General features: G+C 42.0%; 1 protein-coding gene across 2 annotated transcripts in view; it reads left to right on the top strand.

Annotated features, from left to right (window-relative positions):
* Positions 1-18,693, top strand: part of LOC143357393 (discoidin domain-containing receptor 2) — a 246,603-nt gene that overhangs the window by 201,232 nt on the left and 26,678 nt on the right. For both annotated transcript variants that reach the window (XM_076793854.1, XM_076793855.1), the window contains exons 9-11: positions 4,197-4,536; positions 8,665-8,855; positions 9,129-9,310. In XM_076793854.1, coding sequence (XP_076649969.1) covers positions 4,197-4,536; positions 8,665-8,855; positions 9,129-9,310 — 713 coding nt within the window. The remainder of the gene's footprint in view (positions 1-4,196; positions 4,537-8,664; positions 8,856-9,128; positions 9,311-18,693) is intronic.

The raw sequence follows: 18,693 nt of genomic DNA, 5'->3' as shown, positions 1-18,693 counted from the left end.
AAATCACAATTAAACTGTGCGTTTTATGCAGTTACTATGAAAATGAGTAGGTGCACGAAATCGGTTAAAGGAATTGAAGAATTTTCCCGTATCAGTTTCAACTTATTAACCCTTAGCACTCGAGCGGCGACTCTGAGGCGCCATTAAAAATATCGTTTACAGTATTAAATTTGTTTGTATATTATAAAATGAAAAAGAAAATCATAATTTCAAAGTCCTACTGAAAAAGAAAAATTTCAGTTCCACTGGGTGTATTGGTCCGGCGGCTCTTGTGTACATAGAATGGAAATATTCCCAGTCAGAAAAAATGTTTGGTTTTCGAGTTAAAATAACTTCGAGTGCAAAGGGTTAAGAAAATTTTCTGTTTGGTTCCAGTTTCTTGCAATTAATGCAAACAATTTTTATCTTATATAAAAATCCGTAAAATCATATTTTTGAACAGCATAATCTTGAAGTAGTGAATAGAAATTTTTAGTATACGAAAATCTTGATTGCTTCTATTGTTTTCGACCATTTCTGCTATTATTATTGGTAGACAGAATTTAACTGCCCCGCATACTTTTTCGTATAAAATTTGAATAAATGCACGACTGTAATTCGAGAGGCTAGAAAAAAATTGTATTGGATTGGTGCATATGAAATTCTCGATTTTTAACTCTCGTCACACCTAATACGAAGATTCATGAGGACAATGATACGGTATAGTGTTATTGTGTATTTTGTTTGCTGACATGATACAACAATATTGGTTCTAAAAAGTAGGATGAAGGATCATATTAAGTTAGATAAATGAGGAACGCATGAAGATTAAATAAATAAGAATCGGATGAGAATAAAGTGACACGTAACATGGACATTCGTAATACTAAGTGTATATTGTTTGCTGGTATTATAGTTTGAAAAATTGCTTTTGCGACCCAAACGCCAAATAAATCCACAATCTCAACTGCACCGAATATGGTACCTCGAGTACTATCTTCCGGCTAAAATCACCCTACCGAATCCACGGGGATTCAGTAGATTGTTTCTTGACAGGCCAGACGATGGTCAGCCGAGGTTAGGGCACCTGTGTGTTTGGATGGGAAACTCATTCTCGTTAAATTGCGAACGAGGCGGTGGCCATTAGTGCTCGATGGGGCGGTACTTGCCACCTGTCGGGCCCGGCCTCCGGGAAACAAAACCCCTTTTCACAGTTAACCCCCGCCCCCTCGCGGCGAATGTTTAATATCAGATTTCATAGGGAGCACACGGGGGGAGGGGGAGGGTGCCGTGGGTAGACGGTTTGTCAGAAGTGACAGAGGAGAACGCGACGCTCGCCAAGGCCGGGCAAAAGCCGATATCAAACGCGACGACAGCTTTGTTTCGCTGCGAATAATCCTGCGAGGGATCCACAGAGCGCCGCGACGCGACGCGCCGCGCCGCGCCGTAAAAAGCTCCCGTGAATCGAGAGAACCCGGGGAGGAAGGTTTCATCGGTGAAACTCGCGCAGACTTCAACACACTTACCGCTCGCGATCGTCCTTCTTCTCTACACCGTGGCTTTTTCCTGTCGCGAGCCCAACGTTTTTATCGTTCTGATGAACGACCGAGCGCCGCTAGGAAGCTCGAACGTCTCGCCAGATTTTATTTAACGACACCGACAGAGCCAGGATTCATGGACATCCGGCCCGCGCAGTTGTCCTCGCCCGAACCTCGAAAAAAGGATACAAATTGCGTTGATGCCCATCGGACGCTCGGAGATGCTCGGTAATAGTAAACCTTGACCGACCTTTTTGACTAGAAGAACCTAAGACGTTGAGTCCTGCTATACAGGATGGTCGGTAACTGGCGGTGCCACAGGGGGTGATTCTACATAAAAAATAAATCGAAAATTTAGAATAAAATTTTTTTGTACGTGGCTCTATTTCCGAGAAAATGAAAATTGAAAATTCGGTTAACACTACCGAATGGAAATCATCTTGACGCGTCTGTTGATGACCTACCGAGTTCTACGGTGATTACTCTACATAGAGTAATGCTAGAGTAGTGCTTCCATATTTTAGTTTTATACGTTTTTTCTGTCCTTGACCTTGAATGACCTTGGACTAATTATAGTCACTGAATTCCTAATGAAAGGGACTATCATTGTAGGTGTTTAAAAAAGGGTGGTTCCATTTTAAAAAGTCGAGGTGACCTTGATATCTCCAAAAAAATGACATAAAAACAAAATTTTTTTTTGCATCGTGTCAGCGCCATTGTACCATTCAACTTTGTCCTTACCATATTTTACGTATCTTTAGAAACAACAAAGATATTTGAGGTGCTAACGTTTGGTGACTCACCCTGTATATGTCCCAAGTGCCTAGCCGACAAAAGTCCCGGAACCGAGGCCTCTAGAGCTTCGCCGTCCTTTTCTACATTGTGTGGATCAAAGAATATTATCTCCTGTCCGATATATGTCCCTGGCTAGAGCCGTGTTTTGAACATATATCGCGTAAACACTGTATTTCGTACAAATGCTAAGCACGCGAATTTGAAAGGTTATCATACCCTACTTCCTCGATAATAAAGACTAGTGAAAAATTTTATTCCTATATTTTTTACTTAGTTTTTTACGTAAAATCACCCCCTTCCCGATTGTTATAACCAGTTACTGGCCACTCTGTATATGCGGCACGTACCAAAGTTCCTAGAAATGAAATAATTTATTAAATTGAACTCGTAACTAATAAATCAAGATTTATTATAGTCGCTGCTATTTTAACTCTCTTATACTTCGCAGGTCGTAACGAACTTATTATTTACCACCACCCTACAAATTAACGTTGAAATCTAATGAAAAAGTTGCGTCAAGCATATATGACTCACTTGGCAGTTCACGTATTCACCGAACTAATTGGGGGAACTTGGGTGTTCGGATAATAATCAAGTTCTTGCTGATTTATAAATTGTGCAGTATGTGGACCTACGTCGAATACTCTATAAAATTATTATAGCTCCAGAAGATTTCCGAATGATTGTAAAAATCGTTTATAGAGAGGAAGTTCCTCAATCATCCCTCGGTAGACAAGGTCGTTTACGATTGTCAGACAAGAAACGTTTCATTATTTTCTTTTTAATATCGCGTTTACTCGTTCGTTTCAAGCTCGAGCTCCACAACGAACAAAACAGATTTATGTGTACGAGAAGGAACGGACTTGTTTCCAAAAGAATTTCTCCCTTCGGTCTTGTCTTTCACCGGCACATTACACAAAATGGCGCTCGCCCAAATAGGATGACTGCAATCGTCTAACGAAAACAAGGTTTCGTCTATTCTACGAATGCTTCCTTCGAAATTAGATTTTAAACATTTTCCATTTCTTCGAGAGTTCCTCGAGGCTTACGGAAACCGCGTCAAGAATATGATAAAAATATCAAAGCCAAGAAAACCTGAGAAGCCCGGGAAGTCGAAAGAATCAATATCGAAACGTGATAAAAACGTATTTGTTCCTGCAGGAAAATGAAAAATGCCTCTCCGACTAAAACGGTGGCCGGCGAATTCACGCCTGACTTCCCGGGTTTTTCAAAAGCGAGAGTACCACTCGACTCATTTGGCATTATTAAAAATTCCATTTCGGTGCCTCCGGGGAGCCCGGAGGAGAACAGTTCCGTAATTAGACAACCGGATCGTTCAACGGCCCATCGATCAAGCGAACGGTGAAATTCCGCGAAACCGCGTGCGCGCACGCTCGCGGTATTTTTTTCTATCGGAAAGCACGCGCTGCTTGATTATGCGCTCCACGTGCACTCACTCGAGTGCCTTCTTTCCGCTTAATGATTCCGCGTACACTAGGCGGCTCCGTACCCCCGCTAATAGTTTCTGCCCCAAATGTTCACCGTAACAAGGCCGTTTAGTCGTGTTCCGCGCCATGGCGGCGCAACCCCATAGACAAATTCCAGATCCTCCGTATCTCTCTCTCTTCGGTCTCGAGAGTTTTTAATATTCCGAGGAGGGGAAAGGAAAAAAGGATGAAAATGAATGTCGAGCGACGGACGGCATTCGTCGCGACATTTTCAGTGACCCAATTTCGAACAATTTGCACGGTCGCATCGAACGACGAGAAAAACGAACTCGTTTAATCCGCCGGTCCCCGCTTTTTGAAGTAGGAATGACGCTGTTGCGGACCGTTCTGCTTTATTTTCCTCGGTTTTATTTTTTTCGTCTGTGTGTGTGCGCAGACGTGGCTCACGGTAACTTCACGCCAGAGGAAGCACCGACAACCGAGTCACCGATTCAGAGCGACGTTTTTGTCGAGAAAAATGGCGCCGCGGAGGGCGAGCTTCCGGTCTCCACGGCGAAACACGACGACCCGACGTACATGGCGGTCGTGATCGGGGTGCTAACTGCGGTGATACTCCTGCTGGCCGTCGCGATATTCCTGATCGTTTCCAGACACCGGCAACGAAAGTGTTTCGCGAGTCCCATGACCGGAAAGGCGCCCTCTCATCTCGGATCCACCTGCGCCACCGTCGAGAAGGGAGCTGCGCTGATGGCCTACACCTTGGAGGACGACGAAAGGTATTCCTTCAATTTTTCTACACTGTACGGTAGTGCACGCTTAAGTGGTCGCTCTTTCGCACACTTAAGCGTCCGACGTTGCCCCTCTCCTCCAAATTCCGAAACAAAATGGGACCTCGAATTAAGGGGGCCGGCATGGTTTGAAATCCACATACGTATGCAAGGGTCAAAACCTTTTCAAACTACCGCTTCAATATTGCAATGAGCAGTTTAGAAGTGGTTAATTGTGTTTTCTAAAAGTCCAATCTACATCTGTATAGAGCCCAAATTGCGAATTTCTACCTCATCGTGGAGTAATTTGTAATATTCGCCAGAAAATTCGAATTCTGACGCAAGTATGACGTCACAAGATGGCTGCCGCTGAGAGATTCTCTTAATTTCGAGAGATTTAGTGTTCGTATCGAAAAAAAGGCTCTATACAGACGTAGCAAAGACATGTACAAACACGGTGGTATACATTTTTAATTGATTACTTACTTATTTAAGACGTAAAATGTCTAGAAAAAAAGGCACAGCGCAACATAGCGTGACAGTCAAGGCCAAATGCCTGCCGGACCCCTTAAGCTTCGAGTAGACCGATTGAAACTTGATATGTTCCAGGTATCGTTATCTCACTTCTTCCTCCAGTTGAATTCGCAAAAACCCCGTTCCTCACTTAAGCGTCTGCATTCGGTCCCGAGTGCAGACACTTAATCGTGCACTACTGTGTATCGCCTTAATCTTCGACGTGGGGTTTAATCCGCAGATCTTTTTTCTCAACTAGTTGGTCTGTGCAGAAATAATTGCGGTTTTTGTTCTCGAGTTTTAAAACTATACAGGATGTCTCAGGACAAGTGGTACAAGCGGGCGAAAGGTGATGCTGTGTGGAAAAATAATTGTGTAGATGAAGGAGTAGGAAAGTTAACAAAAAGAAAGCAATTTCTTTTTCATTGAAGCAGGAACTATACAATTTAAGGGAGCAGTAAGCGCACTGATGAATTCGCAGCCATAGATTTAATTACGTAAAATGATTCAAAATTCCGGATCGAGAAATGGTTCCTCGTGAAAAAGAAATACTTCGCGGACATGTTCGTTCGTTTTTGCAAGCGGTGGACCGCACCGTCAGCCATATTGTGCATTTACGTTTACGTTGCAGCTTAGTTGGTCAAAGCAGTCGCCCGGAAAACGAAAGATCCGAGTGTAACTCTCGGTTCTTTTCACTTGCACAGTTGAAAAGTAACAAAAAGATTCCAAAAAATATCGACAAAAACATTTCATTCTGAGGTACTTTCATATAACGTTCCACCATCAGCCGTGGCTAATTTAAATTTTGATGCTGGTGGCTAATTAAATCCATTCCGTAATGGATTCTTCGAAGAATAATACGAACGATTTCATTAAATATTTTTGAAAATATTTGTTCTCTTACGAACCACATTTTCGGTATACAGGTTCTACATCAGAAAATAAGTCGAAAATATGAAACGAATTTCTTTTTCATTTGACGCATTGTATACGAGAAAATCAAGTTTGAAAATTCGCCAAACACGAGAATTGAATAGGAACCTTCTGACGTGTCTGATTATAACGTACTCATTCCACTTATAACTGCCAGGCCGCAAATGGATCTTCAAAGTCGTTTTTCTCGAAAACAAAGCCTCAAAACAAAAAAATTTATTTCGTATTTTCGACATGTTTTCTTATGTAGAATCACCCCCCCCCCCTCCAAGGTAGTACCATCAATGCCGGGACACCCTGTACTTCTTGTTGGTATAAGAAAGTGAACGATAACGTTTCTGTGTGCTGAAGCTATCGTTTGTGTGAAAGGAAACGACGCGGATATGAAGGATTTGCGGCTTTCCCCGTTTTAGTAAATATTGCTGTTAATAATATTAGCTTTTGAGATAGGCCTTCGGTTTCGTGTCAATTTCGTGTCGACCTTTCGCAAATATCGTGGTTTACCGATTTTAGAGGTGTGCTTAGATTCCAATGAAACACTGTTTGCGAACTGTCCGCACGAAACCGCCGCTAAGCAATAAAGGATCACTACGATCACCTGTTAAACAACATTCATAGACTATTTATAGACAATCCTATAACTGCAGAAAGTACTATATTTACAGACAACCCTGGACACAATTATTTCAAACTACTCCTTCGTTATGATATAAAATATCATGTTGTATACCTATAACAGCGGAAACTCTACAAACAATCACACTCAAATATTTGAACGTTGTCGATGGTATCGATATTGCACTTTTACTGCAACGAAATATTTCAAAAATTAAATATCGTGTTTGTGAAAGGCAAATGATTCCGATGACTGCTCTGTCAATTTAGCTGTATATACTTTCCATTTCATTTGTTGACAGACGTTACGTCTGAGGCTGCGGTGTAGTTCTTAAATTATTTCCATAACATAATTTGTTAAGAGATTTTAACTAAACGTGTATTACAGAGATGGCGTTCACAGTAATTTTGACATCCCTAACATTTGACCCTTTGCACTCGACGCTATTTTCATTCTAATACTAAATTTTTCTTCCGTCTTGGAATATTTTCATTTTATTCATACGAAACTAATCCGATTACCACATATAATAATTAAATGTTTAGTAATCTATTAAATAGAAATTTTGTAATATAACAAATATTTTGTAATATTTTTTGTAATTTCTTTGAAATAATGCCACAACAATTTCTAGTGGTGCATCAGAGTCACCACTCGAGTGCAAAGGGTTAATATTTTTCATCTCCCAGATCGTGAGACAGTAATTTATGCATAATCAAATTTCCTTACTGCAGTCTACAAAAGCTAAATTTTAACGAAAATATATTCCATCTGTGAATAATTTTAGCGCTTCAATTCCTAAGTAAAAGCGTGAAATTTTGTCGTGATGTAGCCGCGCGAACGAAATTTTATTAGAATTTTTCGCGATGAACTTTAACTTTAGAGTTTTATTAACTAAATCAGTTTGACTTTGTGTGATTTTCTTTTTATGCTTTGCGGCAGTCGACGTATTGAAGAATATTCAAACGTTAATGCGACTCGCTGTATTTCACGAACTGCAAAGGGCATGCGATTGCAAAAATTTGCTAATAGGAGACGTCGCGACTCGCGACATTCTTCCCGAACTTTCGAAGCATTCACGGTGCTCCGCGACGACGGAAGCCACCTTCCAATAAACTTTCTATCCGCCGTGCTCGTTAGTGGATGTCCAATAACGTCCAATAACGGACATCCTCGGGCAATATATCGAGTTTGTATGGCACGAATGTCTCCAGACGAGATCCTCGATCCGTCGTAACTTGGCCGCGCGTCGCGCACACGTTTCAACATTGATCTTCAACGTCGCCGTCGCGACGCTTTGTACCGCCCGATATCACCGTTCCGACGGAGCATCCTAAAAAAGACGGGCGCGCTTTTTCGACTACGCGTTTCGCCCGGCCCTTTGACGAATATCTAACATGCACTCGGGCTGAACGACGTAACTTCCATGCAGAAAGGAGTACCCACTCAAAAAATGACGCGAAACGCGCTGCAAGGTCCGACGTTTCTGATGTCGCTGCATCGTACGTATTCCCTCTACATGGTTTCGCTATAATTCTTTCTAACGACTCATAAACTACCGGTCGCTCCGCGCAGTCGTAAACCTGGACAACGCAGGTGACAACAATCACGTCCGAAGGGCCGGCCATTTAGAAATATGGTAACGCCTGGCCGTGCGGAGTGGAATCCTACTCGTGACAGATAAACGAAGCGAGCCTCGGTAACGCAGAGTCCAAGGATAATTATCAAGGTAAAATTAGCCACGGTTCGCGTTATGGCGACGGAAGACGTATCTCGGACATAGCTGAACGAGCGGGAGTCGTTTGAGCAAACGCGGCTCAATTCGAATCGGTCGCGGTTATTTCTTTTTGGACACAGGCGCATAGTTACCAGTCAGTTAAGCAGAAATGCTCGGCTGGTCGTCACGGTAGAGAGATAGATACCGTGAAATATGAAATATTTCCTGCCGCATCGACGGAATTCAATTTCCGGAGGCATTTTCCAACTTCCGTCCGCGGTCCCGGGCAATATTAACGCGGATTCATGCAGTGGTCGACGATCGGAAGCGAGAGTTCGTTTCTTCTTTCTGTCGTTAGATACGCGGGCGGTTCGTTGCCGACGTTGCCGCGGGACCTGGGCAATCGTCTCCTGGACATCGTGAAGCTCGACGACTACCAAGAACCGTACCAGGCACTAAAGTACGCGCCGTACTACAGCTACAGCACCGTTGTTATGGAGATGCAAGACATGATGCTGAACAACAAGAGCACCAACATCAATCACTCAGGTATGCCGCGTTCGTGCACAACGCCGCCGCCGCCGTGCCGGACCGGTGTTGTTTTACACGCATATACGGGTGCGCGGGCGCTCACGTGGCCCTCGTATATTTATACCGGTATACACATTAAACGGTTGCACCACGAGTACAATCCCTCTGCAGTATACGTACGCGTGTACCAAACAACAAAGCGTTCGCCTGACCGCAATCAATACATCGCGTGCCCCCCGTTATCACCCCTTCTGGTCCGTGCCCGTTCCTCCTTTGCTATATCATCCACAGCGGTGTACGCGAACGGTGCAGTTGACACATCGTACGATTATGCGGTACCGGAACTCGGCACGGTGCCCCTGCTCAACCAGGACGGCACAGGACGAGGCCCTGCCGTTTCCAGCAACTCCACCGACCAGGACAACCTCTTCTCCAAGACCTCGGCCCGCGCCAACAAGACCGAAGACAAAAAGGTACGCGCTCCGAATCTTTACCGTCCTAGCTCCTAGGACAAGGGCCCGCTAATCAGCGTCTCAACCCTCGCGAGGCTTCTGACGACTGGCAGCTGTGGCTAGGTTCAATCAAATCCTTGCGTACTCAATTTTTCACGTATTTCTGAACCCACTTCTTTGAGATCAACGTTGAAAGTCCAAAGATTTTTTAATGGATCTTTCAACGGCAATGGCAATTGCAATCTTCGATCGACAAGTCACCAGTAACGTAATATACAGGGTGGTTGGTAACTGGTGGTACAAGCGGAAAGGAGGTGATTCTACGCGAAAAAAGAAGTCGAAAATATAGAATAAAAATTTTTCGTTTGAGGTTTTGTTTTCGAGAAAATTGAATTTAAAGATCCGTCGGGTTCGCGTGCTTTAGTATGCGCAGGAAGTAGAATTGGTAGGTCATGATCAGACGCAGCAGACAATTCCTATCGAATAACACGCGCATTGGCTGCATTTTCAAACTGAATGTTCTCGAAAACGAAGCTTCGGATGAAAACATTTTATTCTACATTTTCGACTTCTTTTTTCGCGTAGAATCACCCGCTTTCCGTTTGTACCACCAGTTACCAACCACCCTGTATATCTAATTGTTTTTAACACTAGAACGACCGAGCAATAAATGCGACTGACGTATATTGCTTTGTAACAGTGACAAGACTGTGCCCATTCAGACTTCATACAACTTTTATTGTAATATGTGCTTCAATGAAGAGGTTCATTAAAAAATTTCCGATGAAAACATTTTTACAATTTCAGTCATTGTAAAAGAAAAAATTAGGAAGCAGTCATTTTGACTGCTCCGGTCGTTCTAGTGTTAAGGTTACTTTCAGTGCGGCAAGATTTATTGACAAGCTTATTAACCCCTTGCTCCAATATCTATTTTGTGGTGATTAGAAATTCTTCATCGTTCAGAATTTCAGAGAAAAAGGGGAGGTTTATATTTATTGTATGCCCATATTTTCTCAAAAGGGTTAAAGGTTGACCGCCAACTACGAGATAACTCGTAGGTTGTTTACTCGGCATAATATGATTAATAATATTTTTGCATTAAGAAACGAAAGTCGTGTGTAAAATGATAAATTATTTAAGAAGAACAGTCTTTCGCGATACTGATTAAATCAGATTGGACTTTTACACCGGAATCCTGGAAAGTACCGTGGAAGTCAACATACTAATCCAATGACTAATCTAGTGGCTAAGATGTCTACCAATATTCTCTGCCCAACACGCTGTTATTGACACCAGCTCGCTCTAGTTGGCTCAACCTTGCTCTCGCCTGCTCTAGTTTGCGTTGCATCGTTCCCGCCAATCCTTACAGTGCACTCCAACCTGCTCCAACCAGTTCCATTCTGCTCTAGTCAGTGTCAGCATGCACCTCGATGCACAATTCTAATAGCCAACGAAATATCGGATATTTGCTTCGGCAAAGTCCACAAACGCTAACAATTTGGTATAAGTATTAGGGATACCCATGAGTAATCAATAATTTGCAAAGAATTTGTTTTGCCTTTAGTTCTGTACCGATCGTTGAAGAGGAAACACGCATTCTTTTACAGTTTTCGGTAAAGCAGCCTGTGTTCAAAATATTCTAAAAAGTTTAATTTTTTTGTACCTACCCTGTAATAAAATGGCGGCGTCCGTACCTTCCGAGGATCATATTCGTCATTGCATACTTTTTCATTTTCATGCGGGATTTAATGCAACGGTAACAACAAAGAAAATTTGCGGTGTTTATGGAGATGTATTGAAGGTCAGCAAGTGCCAACGTTGGTTCAGAAGGTTTGCTGCTGGTGATTATGATCTCTCTAACAGGCCTCGAAGTGGACGACCAGTTGAATTTGATAATGACACCCTAAAATCTCTAGTGGAAGCTGATCCAAAATTAAGTATACAAGAATTATCGAGAAGCCTTCGGTCCACATGGTCAACTATACAAAGGCACCTACACGAAATGGGAAAGGCATATAGACAAGGAATATGGTTACCGCGTCAATTATCTGAGACCAACAAGAATATTCGTCGATCAATTTGCACTTCGTCGCTATCCAGATTTCGTAGAGATCCATTTCTTTGCAGAATCGTTACCGGAGATGAAAAATGGATTCTTTATAATAACATAAGCGTTCCAAGCAATGGCTTCCTGCAAATCAAACCGCAATATCAACCCCTAAACCTAGCTTATCACTTAGAAAAGTGTTACTGTGCATTTGGTGGGACTGTCGTGGCATAATTCACTTTGAGTTGTTGGAACCTGGAGAAACAGTTACTGCTGAGTTGTATTGTCAGCAATTACAATGGCTGTATTCACAACCATTGAAAAAGAGGGCGTCCATAGAAAAGGTGTAATACTGCAAATTGACAATGCCCGGCCCCATACGGCGAAATTCACTCAGGAAAAGATCAAAGAATTGCAATGTGAAGTTTTACTGCGAACCCCGTACTCACCGGATATTGCTCCCTCTGACTATCATCTTTTCAGATCTCTGGAGCATTATTTAAGAAATAAAACATTCACTTCTGTAGAAGATGTAAGGAGGCACCGTGAGTCATATTTTGCTTCACGAACCCTGGATCTCTATAAGAAGGGGATTGAAAATTTGCAGGATAGATGGCGAACTGTCCTTGATAATGATGGAGATAATATAACAAATTAAGAAATAAAAACTTGAATTTACTATAAAGTTCCTTTTAGATTTCTAAATAATTGATTACTTGTGGGTCCCTCTTATATATGGAACCAATCTCGTATTTATCCAAATTACGAAAACTTTAATTATTTACAAATAACAAAACCGACGCGATCGAACGTGCTTTCGTCGTGTCACTGCTGAAACATAGAGTATCCGAACGGTGCACAGGTACTAGACGCTCTACTGTAACATTTTCCAGGTTTAATTGATTTTTAAATAATAATTACAACGCGAGCACGCCGTTGACATGCCGGGAAATTGCCACTCGCGTTTTAAATAAGTAAAGAGATTTAATTTTCAGCAGTTTGAGAGGCCGTGGAAATTGTCGAACATACAATTATTCATCAAAGCTTTCACGCTCGCTGAATACTTCAAACGGTTTCGGCTCGAGCGCAAAGCGACTCTTTAAATGGTTCAATCTTTTTCTATGCGCCGCAGTCTAATTCGTTGGCGCGCGGCACAAAGTTGCCGGCGAGGAAACGCGAAAATATATACTGCCGACAAAGGCGGTGCTCAGCAACGAAGAAAAATAATCGCGACGTCCGATCGAGAATAAAATAAACGAACGGGAGAAGCGTAGGAGAGAGCTCGGCTACGTTATCGCGCGATCTATAAATAATGACCAATCCTTGGTAAAGGTAAAACGTACCTGGTAGTTCCGCAGTAGCCATTAAACGTACCCCCCATTCGTCGAGAGAAGGTTCGCAATTAATAATTTAAATCAATATGGCGGAACGAGTGCACACGAGTTCGGGACGGCTATATCTCCCGCGGGTATAATGTTTTCAAAATTTCATCTCGATTTAAGATTTCCGTGAAAGAATTACACCCCCCCCCCCCTCCAGATATTCTGGCATAAACGCCTTGTTGCTCGGCTCTGTTTCCGAAATGCTCCCCTGTTTGCACCATCTTTTCCCTTTTAACATTCACCAAGTTTTCTCCAAGTGAACGTCACCGTGCGCGCGTGTGTGCAAAATGGAAAAAGATAATTTTGTATATAATATTTTACAGTTACTGTAGTCCTGCCTTCCAAAAAGCTTCTGTCCTTAATATTCACTTATTATTCCTTATTATTCCTTAATATTCCAAAAGAACTGTCCTTAATATTCACCAAGCTTTCTTCGAGCAAATCCCATTGTGATACAAAGAGACAATTCTAGATGTAAGGCGATGATAATAAACGTCTTTGTCCTCGTCAGCGCCTCTGGCACGTGCACGCGAGCCGAACCTTGGCATTCTAAACACCTAGTCCATCCTTCTGTGGCTTCAAGGGACGAATGGCCACGGAAAACGCATTGGGTGTCGTCATTGTCTTCAAATGAAATATCTTTGTTTCCTATTCTGAACATGGACGATTGCCTTTTGTTTCTTTACCGTTACCATGATAATGCTGCAGTCTCCCAAAAGTAATGACTAGCTAATAATAGTCTCATTTGCCTACGATCAACCTTTCCGAGCACAAAGGTGATTACTTCAGGAAATAATTCAATCGACGCAAGAATTACGTATTGAAAATTACAGCTTGTTGAATCTCCAGAACTATGGAAAGATATGACTAGACTGCGGATGTTTATGCATTTACGGAGAAATTTGGTTGGGTGAAATGTAAAAAGATTAGAAAAATTTTAGAATATCGTAGTGTTCTTTTTACTGTAACACAGTGATTAAGAGATGAAATCAATTTTTATTTTATTCCTGCTTCCCACAATCAATGCAGAACATTTTTATTTCGCATAAAGATCCTCAGACTAGACATGACCTTCAGTTGGGTGGCCACTAAGCGTTGCGCAAACTTCAAACGTTATTATTCTTAGATAGGCGACAGTACATCTATAGTAAAATAAGTCAGTATGAAGAATGTAAGAGTATTCGGGAGAAAAACCTCCAGAAGCACAAAATTGAATATTTCGGGAATTCGCGTGTTACGAATTCCAGCTTGCTCGCCGATTTTTGAAAAATGGAGGACACGGTTACGGCTACGGAGAAACAGAAAAATGGTCGCCGAGCGTCGCGTGAACTTCAACCGTTCCTAGATTTCATATTTTCCGAAATGTAACAGTATTTCTACAGTAAAGTAAACAGACCTCTACCGAGAATGTCAGAGAGTACTGTGCACGGGGGCTCCTGTGGGATGAGCGAAAAGGTGGAAGAGAGGAAAAGCGGAAGAGGTACCCACGGTCGACGTCAAACGCGCTAGACGTTCCCCAGGGCTCTCTTTCGCATAAAAAATTACCAGATTACGACTAAAGGTCAATGGAAGAGCGCCGGATCGATAGCGAGCCTCCTTCGAATTGGTCAATACTCTTTCGAGAACGATCTCCGCCGATATCGTTATGTATATCGATACTTTGCACGGCGAAAGGTAAAGTTGCAGTTATGTTCTCCGTGCTGTGTACGGCGAAGACTTGCTGAACTTTATGTGTTTACGAATTTTAGTGAAATATAATACAGCCTCGTTTTATTCTCAATTTACCGAGACCATGTCTGAAGGAAATAGAATTACGTTTGACTTAAGTTCTCTTGAATCGAGCCCGTAAAAATGTTGCGCGAAGTTTCTGCTGTTTGGTAATGACGTATCGTGAAGACCAGCTGTAAACTTTAACTCGCAATTTATTGTGCATTTTGTTGATGTAATAAGCTTGCTGGTTATTGCTCTGCAGAAACCAAGAAGTTGCCTAGATTACAGGAACTGTTTCATTTGTGCTGTATTCTTTCCTGAAATAAGTTTAGAATTGAATTACCGGTCTTGTTATGTTGTGACCAACAAATTTACTTCGATTAGTAGTACTTTGAAATGATTGAATAATTGTGAGTATAATGCGTTTTGATTAATTGATTGACTGAAAATAATATATACTACTACATCAAAGGGGAAATCAACGGTGGACGAAATTTCGAGAGGTTGCATACGCATATCTCCTTTAATATCATAATATATTTATTGTATAATTGTTTAAGTAAATTCTACTAAAATTCGGTACAATCAAGAATTTAAAATGATTCGCTGCTAACTCATCGAGCACGAAAAGTGATTTTTATTATAACACGTGCATGAATAAGACAAATTTTTCAATCACTTCCAATGGTAAGGTCTTTAAACTTTCAACAATTGCAGAATAAAATATGTAATATGGATTAAATCTTCGATTTCAACTTCTTTAATATTCATATGCTCCACGTTGGAAAATTGGCCCATTTTCTGTTCTGCAGGCTGCGAAATTGTATTTTTCCGTACGATTATGCAACTTGATGTTCGTTTAATTAAATCAATATAATCAATTAATCAATATTTAATGAAATCAATTCTGTCTAATTCGTAACTTGATTCCGAATAAATTCGTCGCTTCGTTTCGTTGTTCGTGAACGAGCCCAGCAGTTTTCGTTTAAAAGTATCTTATTTTAGTGCAATAATTAACCCTTAGCACTCGAATGGCGACTGTAAGCCGCCACTAAAAGTTCCTGTATTATTCGAAATATTTTTTACATTATTAAATTTGTTTGTATGTAATAAGTTACTAAACATTTCAGTACTGTACGAGTAAATTGCACCATTCCCGTATGTATAACATGAAAAAATATATATATGGAAGGAAAATATTCTAGGAAGAAATGTTTCGTTTCAGAGTTGGAAAGGCTTCGAGTGCAAAGGGTTAACAATCATTTATCTGCCCGGAACACTGATTTTGCGCCGGTGTGTACAACAAACGAAGTTGGGTAAACGGGGAACGAAACGAGGACTAAAGCACAAAACGAAAATGGCGAAAAAATCACAGAAGGATCGCAGCGATTTTCGCGGGGCGGGGGGGGGGGGTGTACGCGTGTTAAATTAGTCTACAAAAGTATAAACACAGACTGGATAATTAAGGCACTGGCTAACCGAGCGAGCCACCGCGTATCAAAATAATGACGCCGGCCGCGCGCAGCGTCCGCAATAATGAGTGCCGCGAAAAGTTACCGGCCGGACAAACAAATAAAGTATCCCCGCGTGTTCGGCACCGCTTCCGCACAATCTGCAGAATCATTCGATTGATCGATTCGCCGATACATAAACGAACCGCCGTCAACGGGATATGCGTCGAACCCTTTCGCGGATACCCTCGGAGCAACCCTCGTGGAATGTATCATCATTACGCGGTCCGGTGCCTTCCGGGCCAGTTCGCTCTGTTAATTGCGGAGAGAAAGCGCATCGTGTAATCACGTTTGCAATCCTATCCGCCGTCCCGCTCCTCCCTGCCTCTCGCCCGGTGGCCAGGTTGTTTCCGTTTCATCCCCCGGGTGTCCCTCTCTGTCGGCTCGCGTGCCGACATCGCAGGAATATTACGCGATTCGGCAACCTGCGCCAAAATCGCGACGCCGCGCCGCGATCTGCCGGAATAAAAATACGCCGCGCCAAATTTGTAGCCTCCCAGTGATTTATCTCCTCCCGGCGCGGTGGCGTGCACGCAGAGACCCGACGTATTTTTCGAGAATACCGACGACCCCGTCGCGCGAATTTCCCAGCGCGTAGCGGCTCGCGCGGTGCCATCGAGCTTTAAATCAACGACTTCCGCTGCGGGGGAGGAAAGCTCGACCAATCTGGACGAAAATTCGAATCTTTCGCTTTCGAACGTCGATCGAACGGTCAACTTGTACGAGCTATTATACCGGCATCGCGGGGTTAACGGGTTTCCACCCCTAGGCTGGAATCTTGAACCTTTTAACTGGGGGTGACGAGTTAACTCGTCTTTTTTTATCATTCAGAAACTCTCCTCAATTCAATCAGTAACACTTCATTGTGCCGCATTGCTATACAGAGTTGTCTCAAAAATGTTGTACTTGAAAGAGGTCACTCCTGAGGTCGTTCGAAGTAACATTTTCTCATCGTCGAGAAGCTATTAAAGAAGAGCACGGACCAATCAGAACGCGGCCATAGCTGAGCGTGCTGAGATTTTGGATTTTATTTCATTACTCTGTGATATATTATTCGAACCAATTTCTTTCATTCAATAATTAAAATATCTCCACTAAAAAATTACTATTTCCCATAGTAATTTCGTGCAGTTGCTTAACAAGCTGTCAAGATGAACATTTTCTCGAGATTGTTCTGCTCGAGAAGAACTTCTGTGAATTGACTTCTCGGAGAAGAAGAAATTGAGAACGAGCCTGTAAAAGGAGAGTGAAATGAAACTTCTTCGTATGGATCCCCGGTTCTAAACCGAATAACGTGGTGTCCAGGATATCGATCTGCTAAGTAGCCGTGCCTTTCACTCTTGCAGCTTCTCCAAACCGGCAAGGAGCTATTCAGAGCGTCGTCGAATTGCTTCCTCTAAGCCTAATATTCTAAAATGACTGCCTTCTACTTCAGAAATCCAGAATCGATAGATACTCGACTGGTGGCTCGATCTCCTCTTTGCCAGGGAGGCTCTTACATATTCACCCGGATGAAGAGGTTTCGAAATGGTCGCGCGATTTCCGCAGTATGCAACTGGATTGACTTCGACACAATGCTGGGAAAGTGTTCGATTACGTTGGCGTTTTTAAACCACACCACCGGAAATTTATGTTATCGGACCCAGAGAAGAAAGGAGGAAGTGATAAAAATAGAAAACTTGATGCAAGTAATAGAAATTGTCATTAAACAAACAGGAGAACGTTTCCGAATCGAATTAGGCGTACATTTTGTATGTCCAATGGGACTAAACACGTGTTGACACCTGATCTTACATTGCACCTTAAATGTGTGTTCTTGTACAATTAATAATTATGATTGATACTGGTTCTTAAATCTTCGTAATAATGACAACAATGCATTTATTGGAATTTTACACGACAATCGTGCCAGTGTATGCACCAGTAAATTAATTTGATCATTTCAATGTGTACTTTAATTTCAATATTGTCGATAACAATAATTGTTGCTTGTTCTGACACTACTTAGTTTGCCGATTATTATATTAATAGTTTAATTAACCGCTCATTGCCGCTCTTCTAATTTTACTGACAAAAACTATGCAACTACCCACTGCATTTGCATAGACCTACTCTACCAGATAATTGTAATTACATAATTTATTGCACAAATGCAATTCGCTTTGGACCACATCCGCTATATTTTAATGTAAATGCATCATATTAAATAGGAATGGGAATGAATAACTAAAGCGGGCTACAACCTGAATCGAGGACGTTTGAACGTGTTGCAAGAATTACAGTTTATAGACAATACAAAATTATATATATATATATCTTCAGATTTTTATTACTTAAGGTGTTGAGGGGCCCACTCTACATTTTCTTCGGATGACTTAAGTGCTATAGAACATTATCGACAACAAAGCAGTTCTAATTACGATAACTGTGACGAACACCATAAGGGAAAATAGGATTAAAACAAGAGCATACAAAACACCGAATGTCGTCATCTTGAGGTTCCTTCGAAATCGTATTATCCAGAGAAGAATTTTGATCGGTCCCCTGATGCCCAAAATATTTAACGTGGTCACGTTAGGTGGTCCACGGAGGATTTTATTTAGACGACTCGAGTGTCCGGTGACTTATGAGGATGACCCCTCCCGGTAAGGAAGAGCACCATCCGAACGAGAATAGCCCGAAATCGGTCACGCGATACCCGCGGGCGTGCAGCTGAATTGATTCGAGCACAATGCTCCGAAAGTGGTGGTCTGC

This window comes from Halictus rubicundus, chromosome 9 (assembly GCF_050948215.1).
Source record: "Halictus rubicundus isolate RS-2024b chromosome 9, iyHalRubi1_principal, whole genome shotgun sequence".
In the NCBI taxonomy this organism is placed as follows: Eukaryota; Metazoa; Arthropoda; class Insecta; order Hymenoptera; family Halictidae; genus Halictus; species Halictus rubicundus.
The sequence above is the reverse complement of the archived record's forward strand: the minus strand, read 5'-3'. Positions and strand labels throughout refer to the sequence as shown.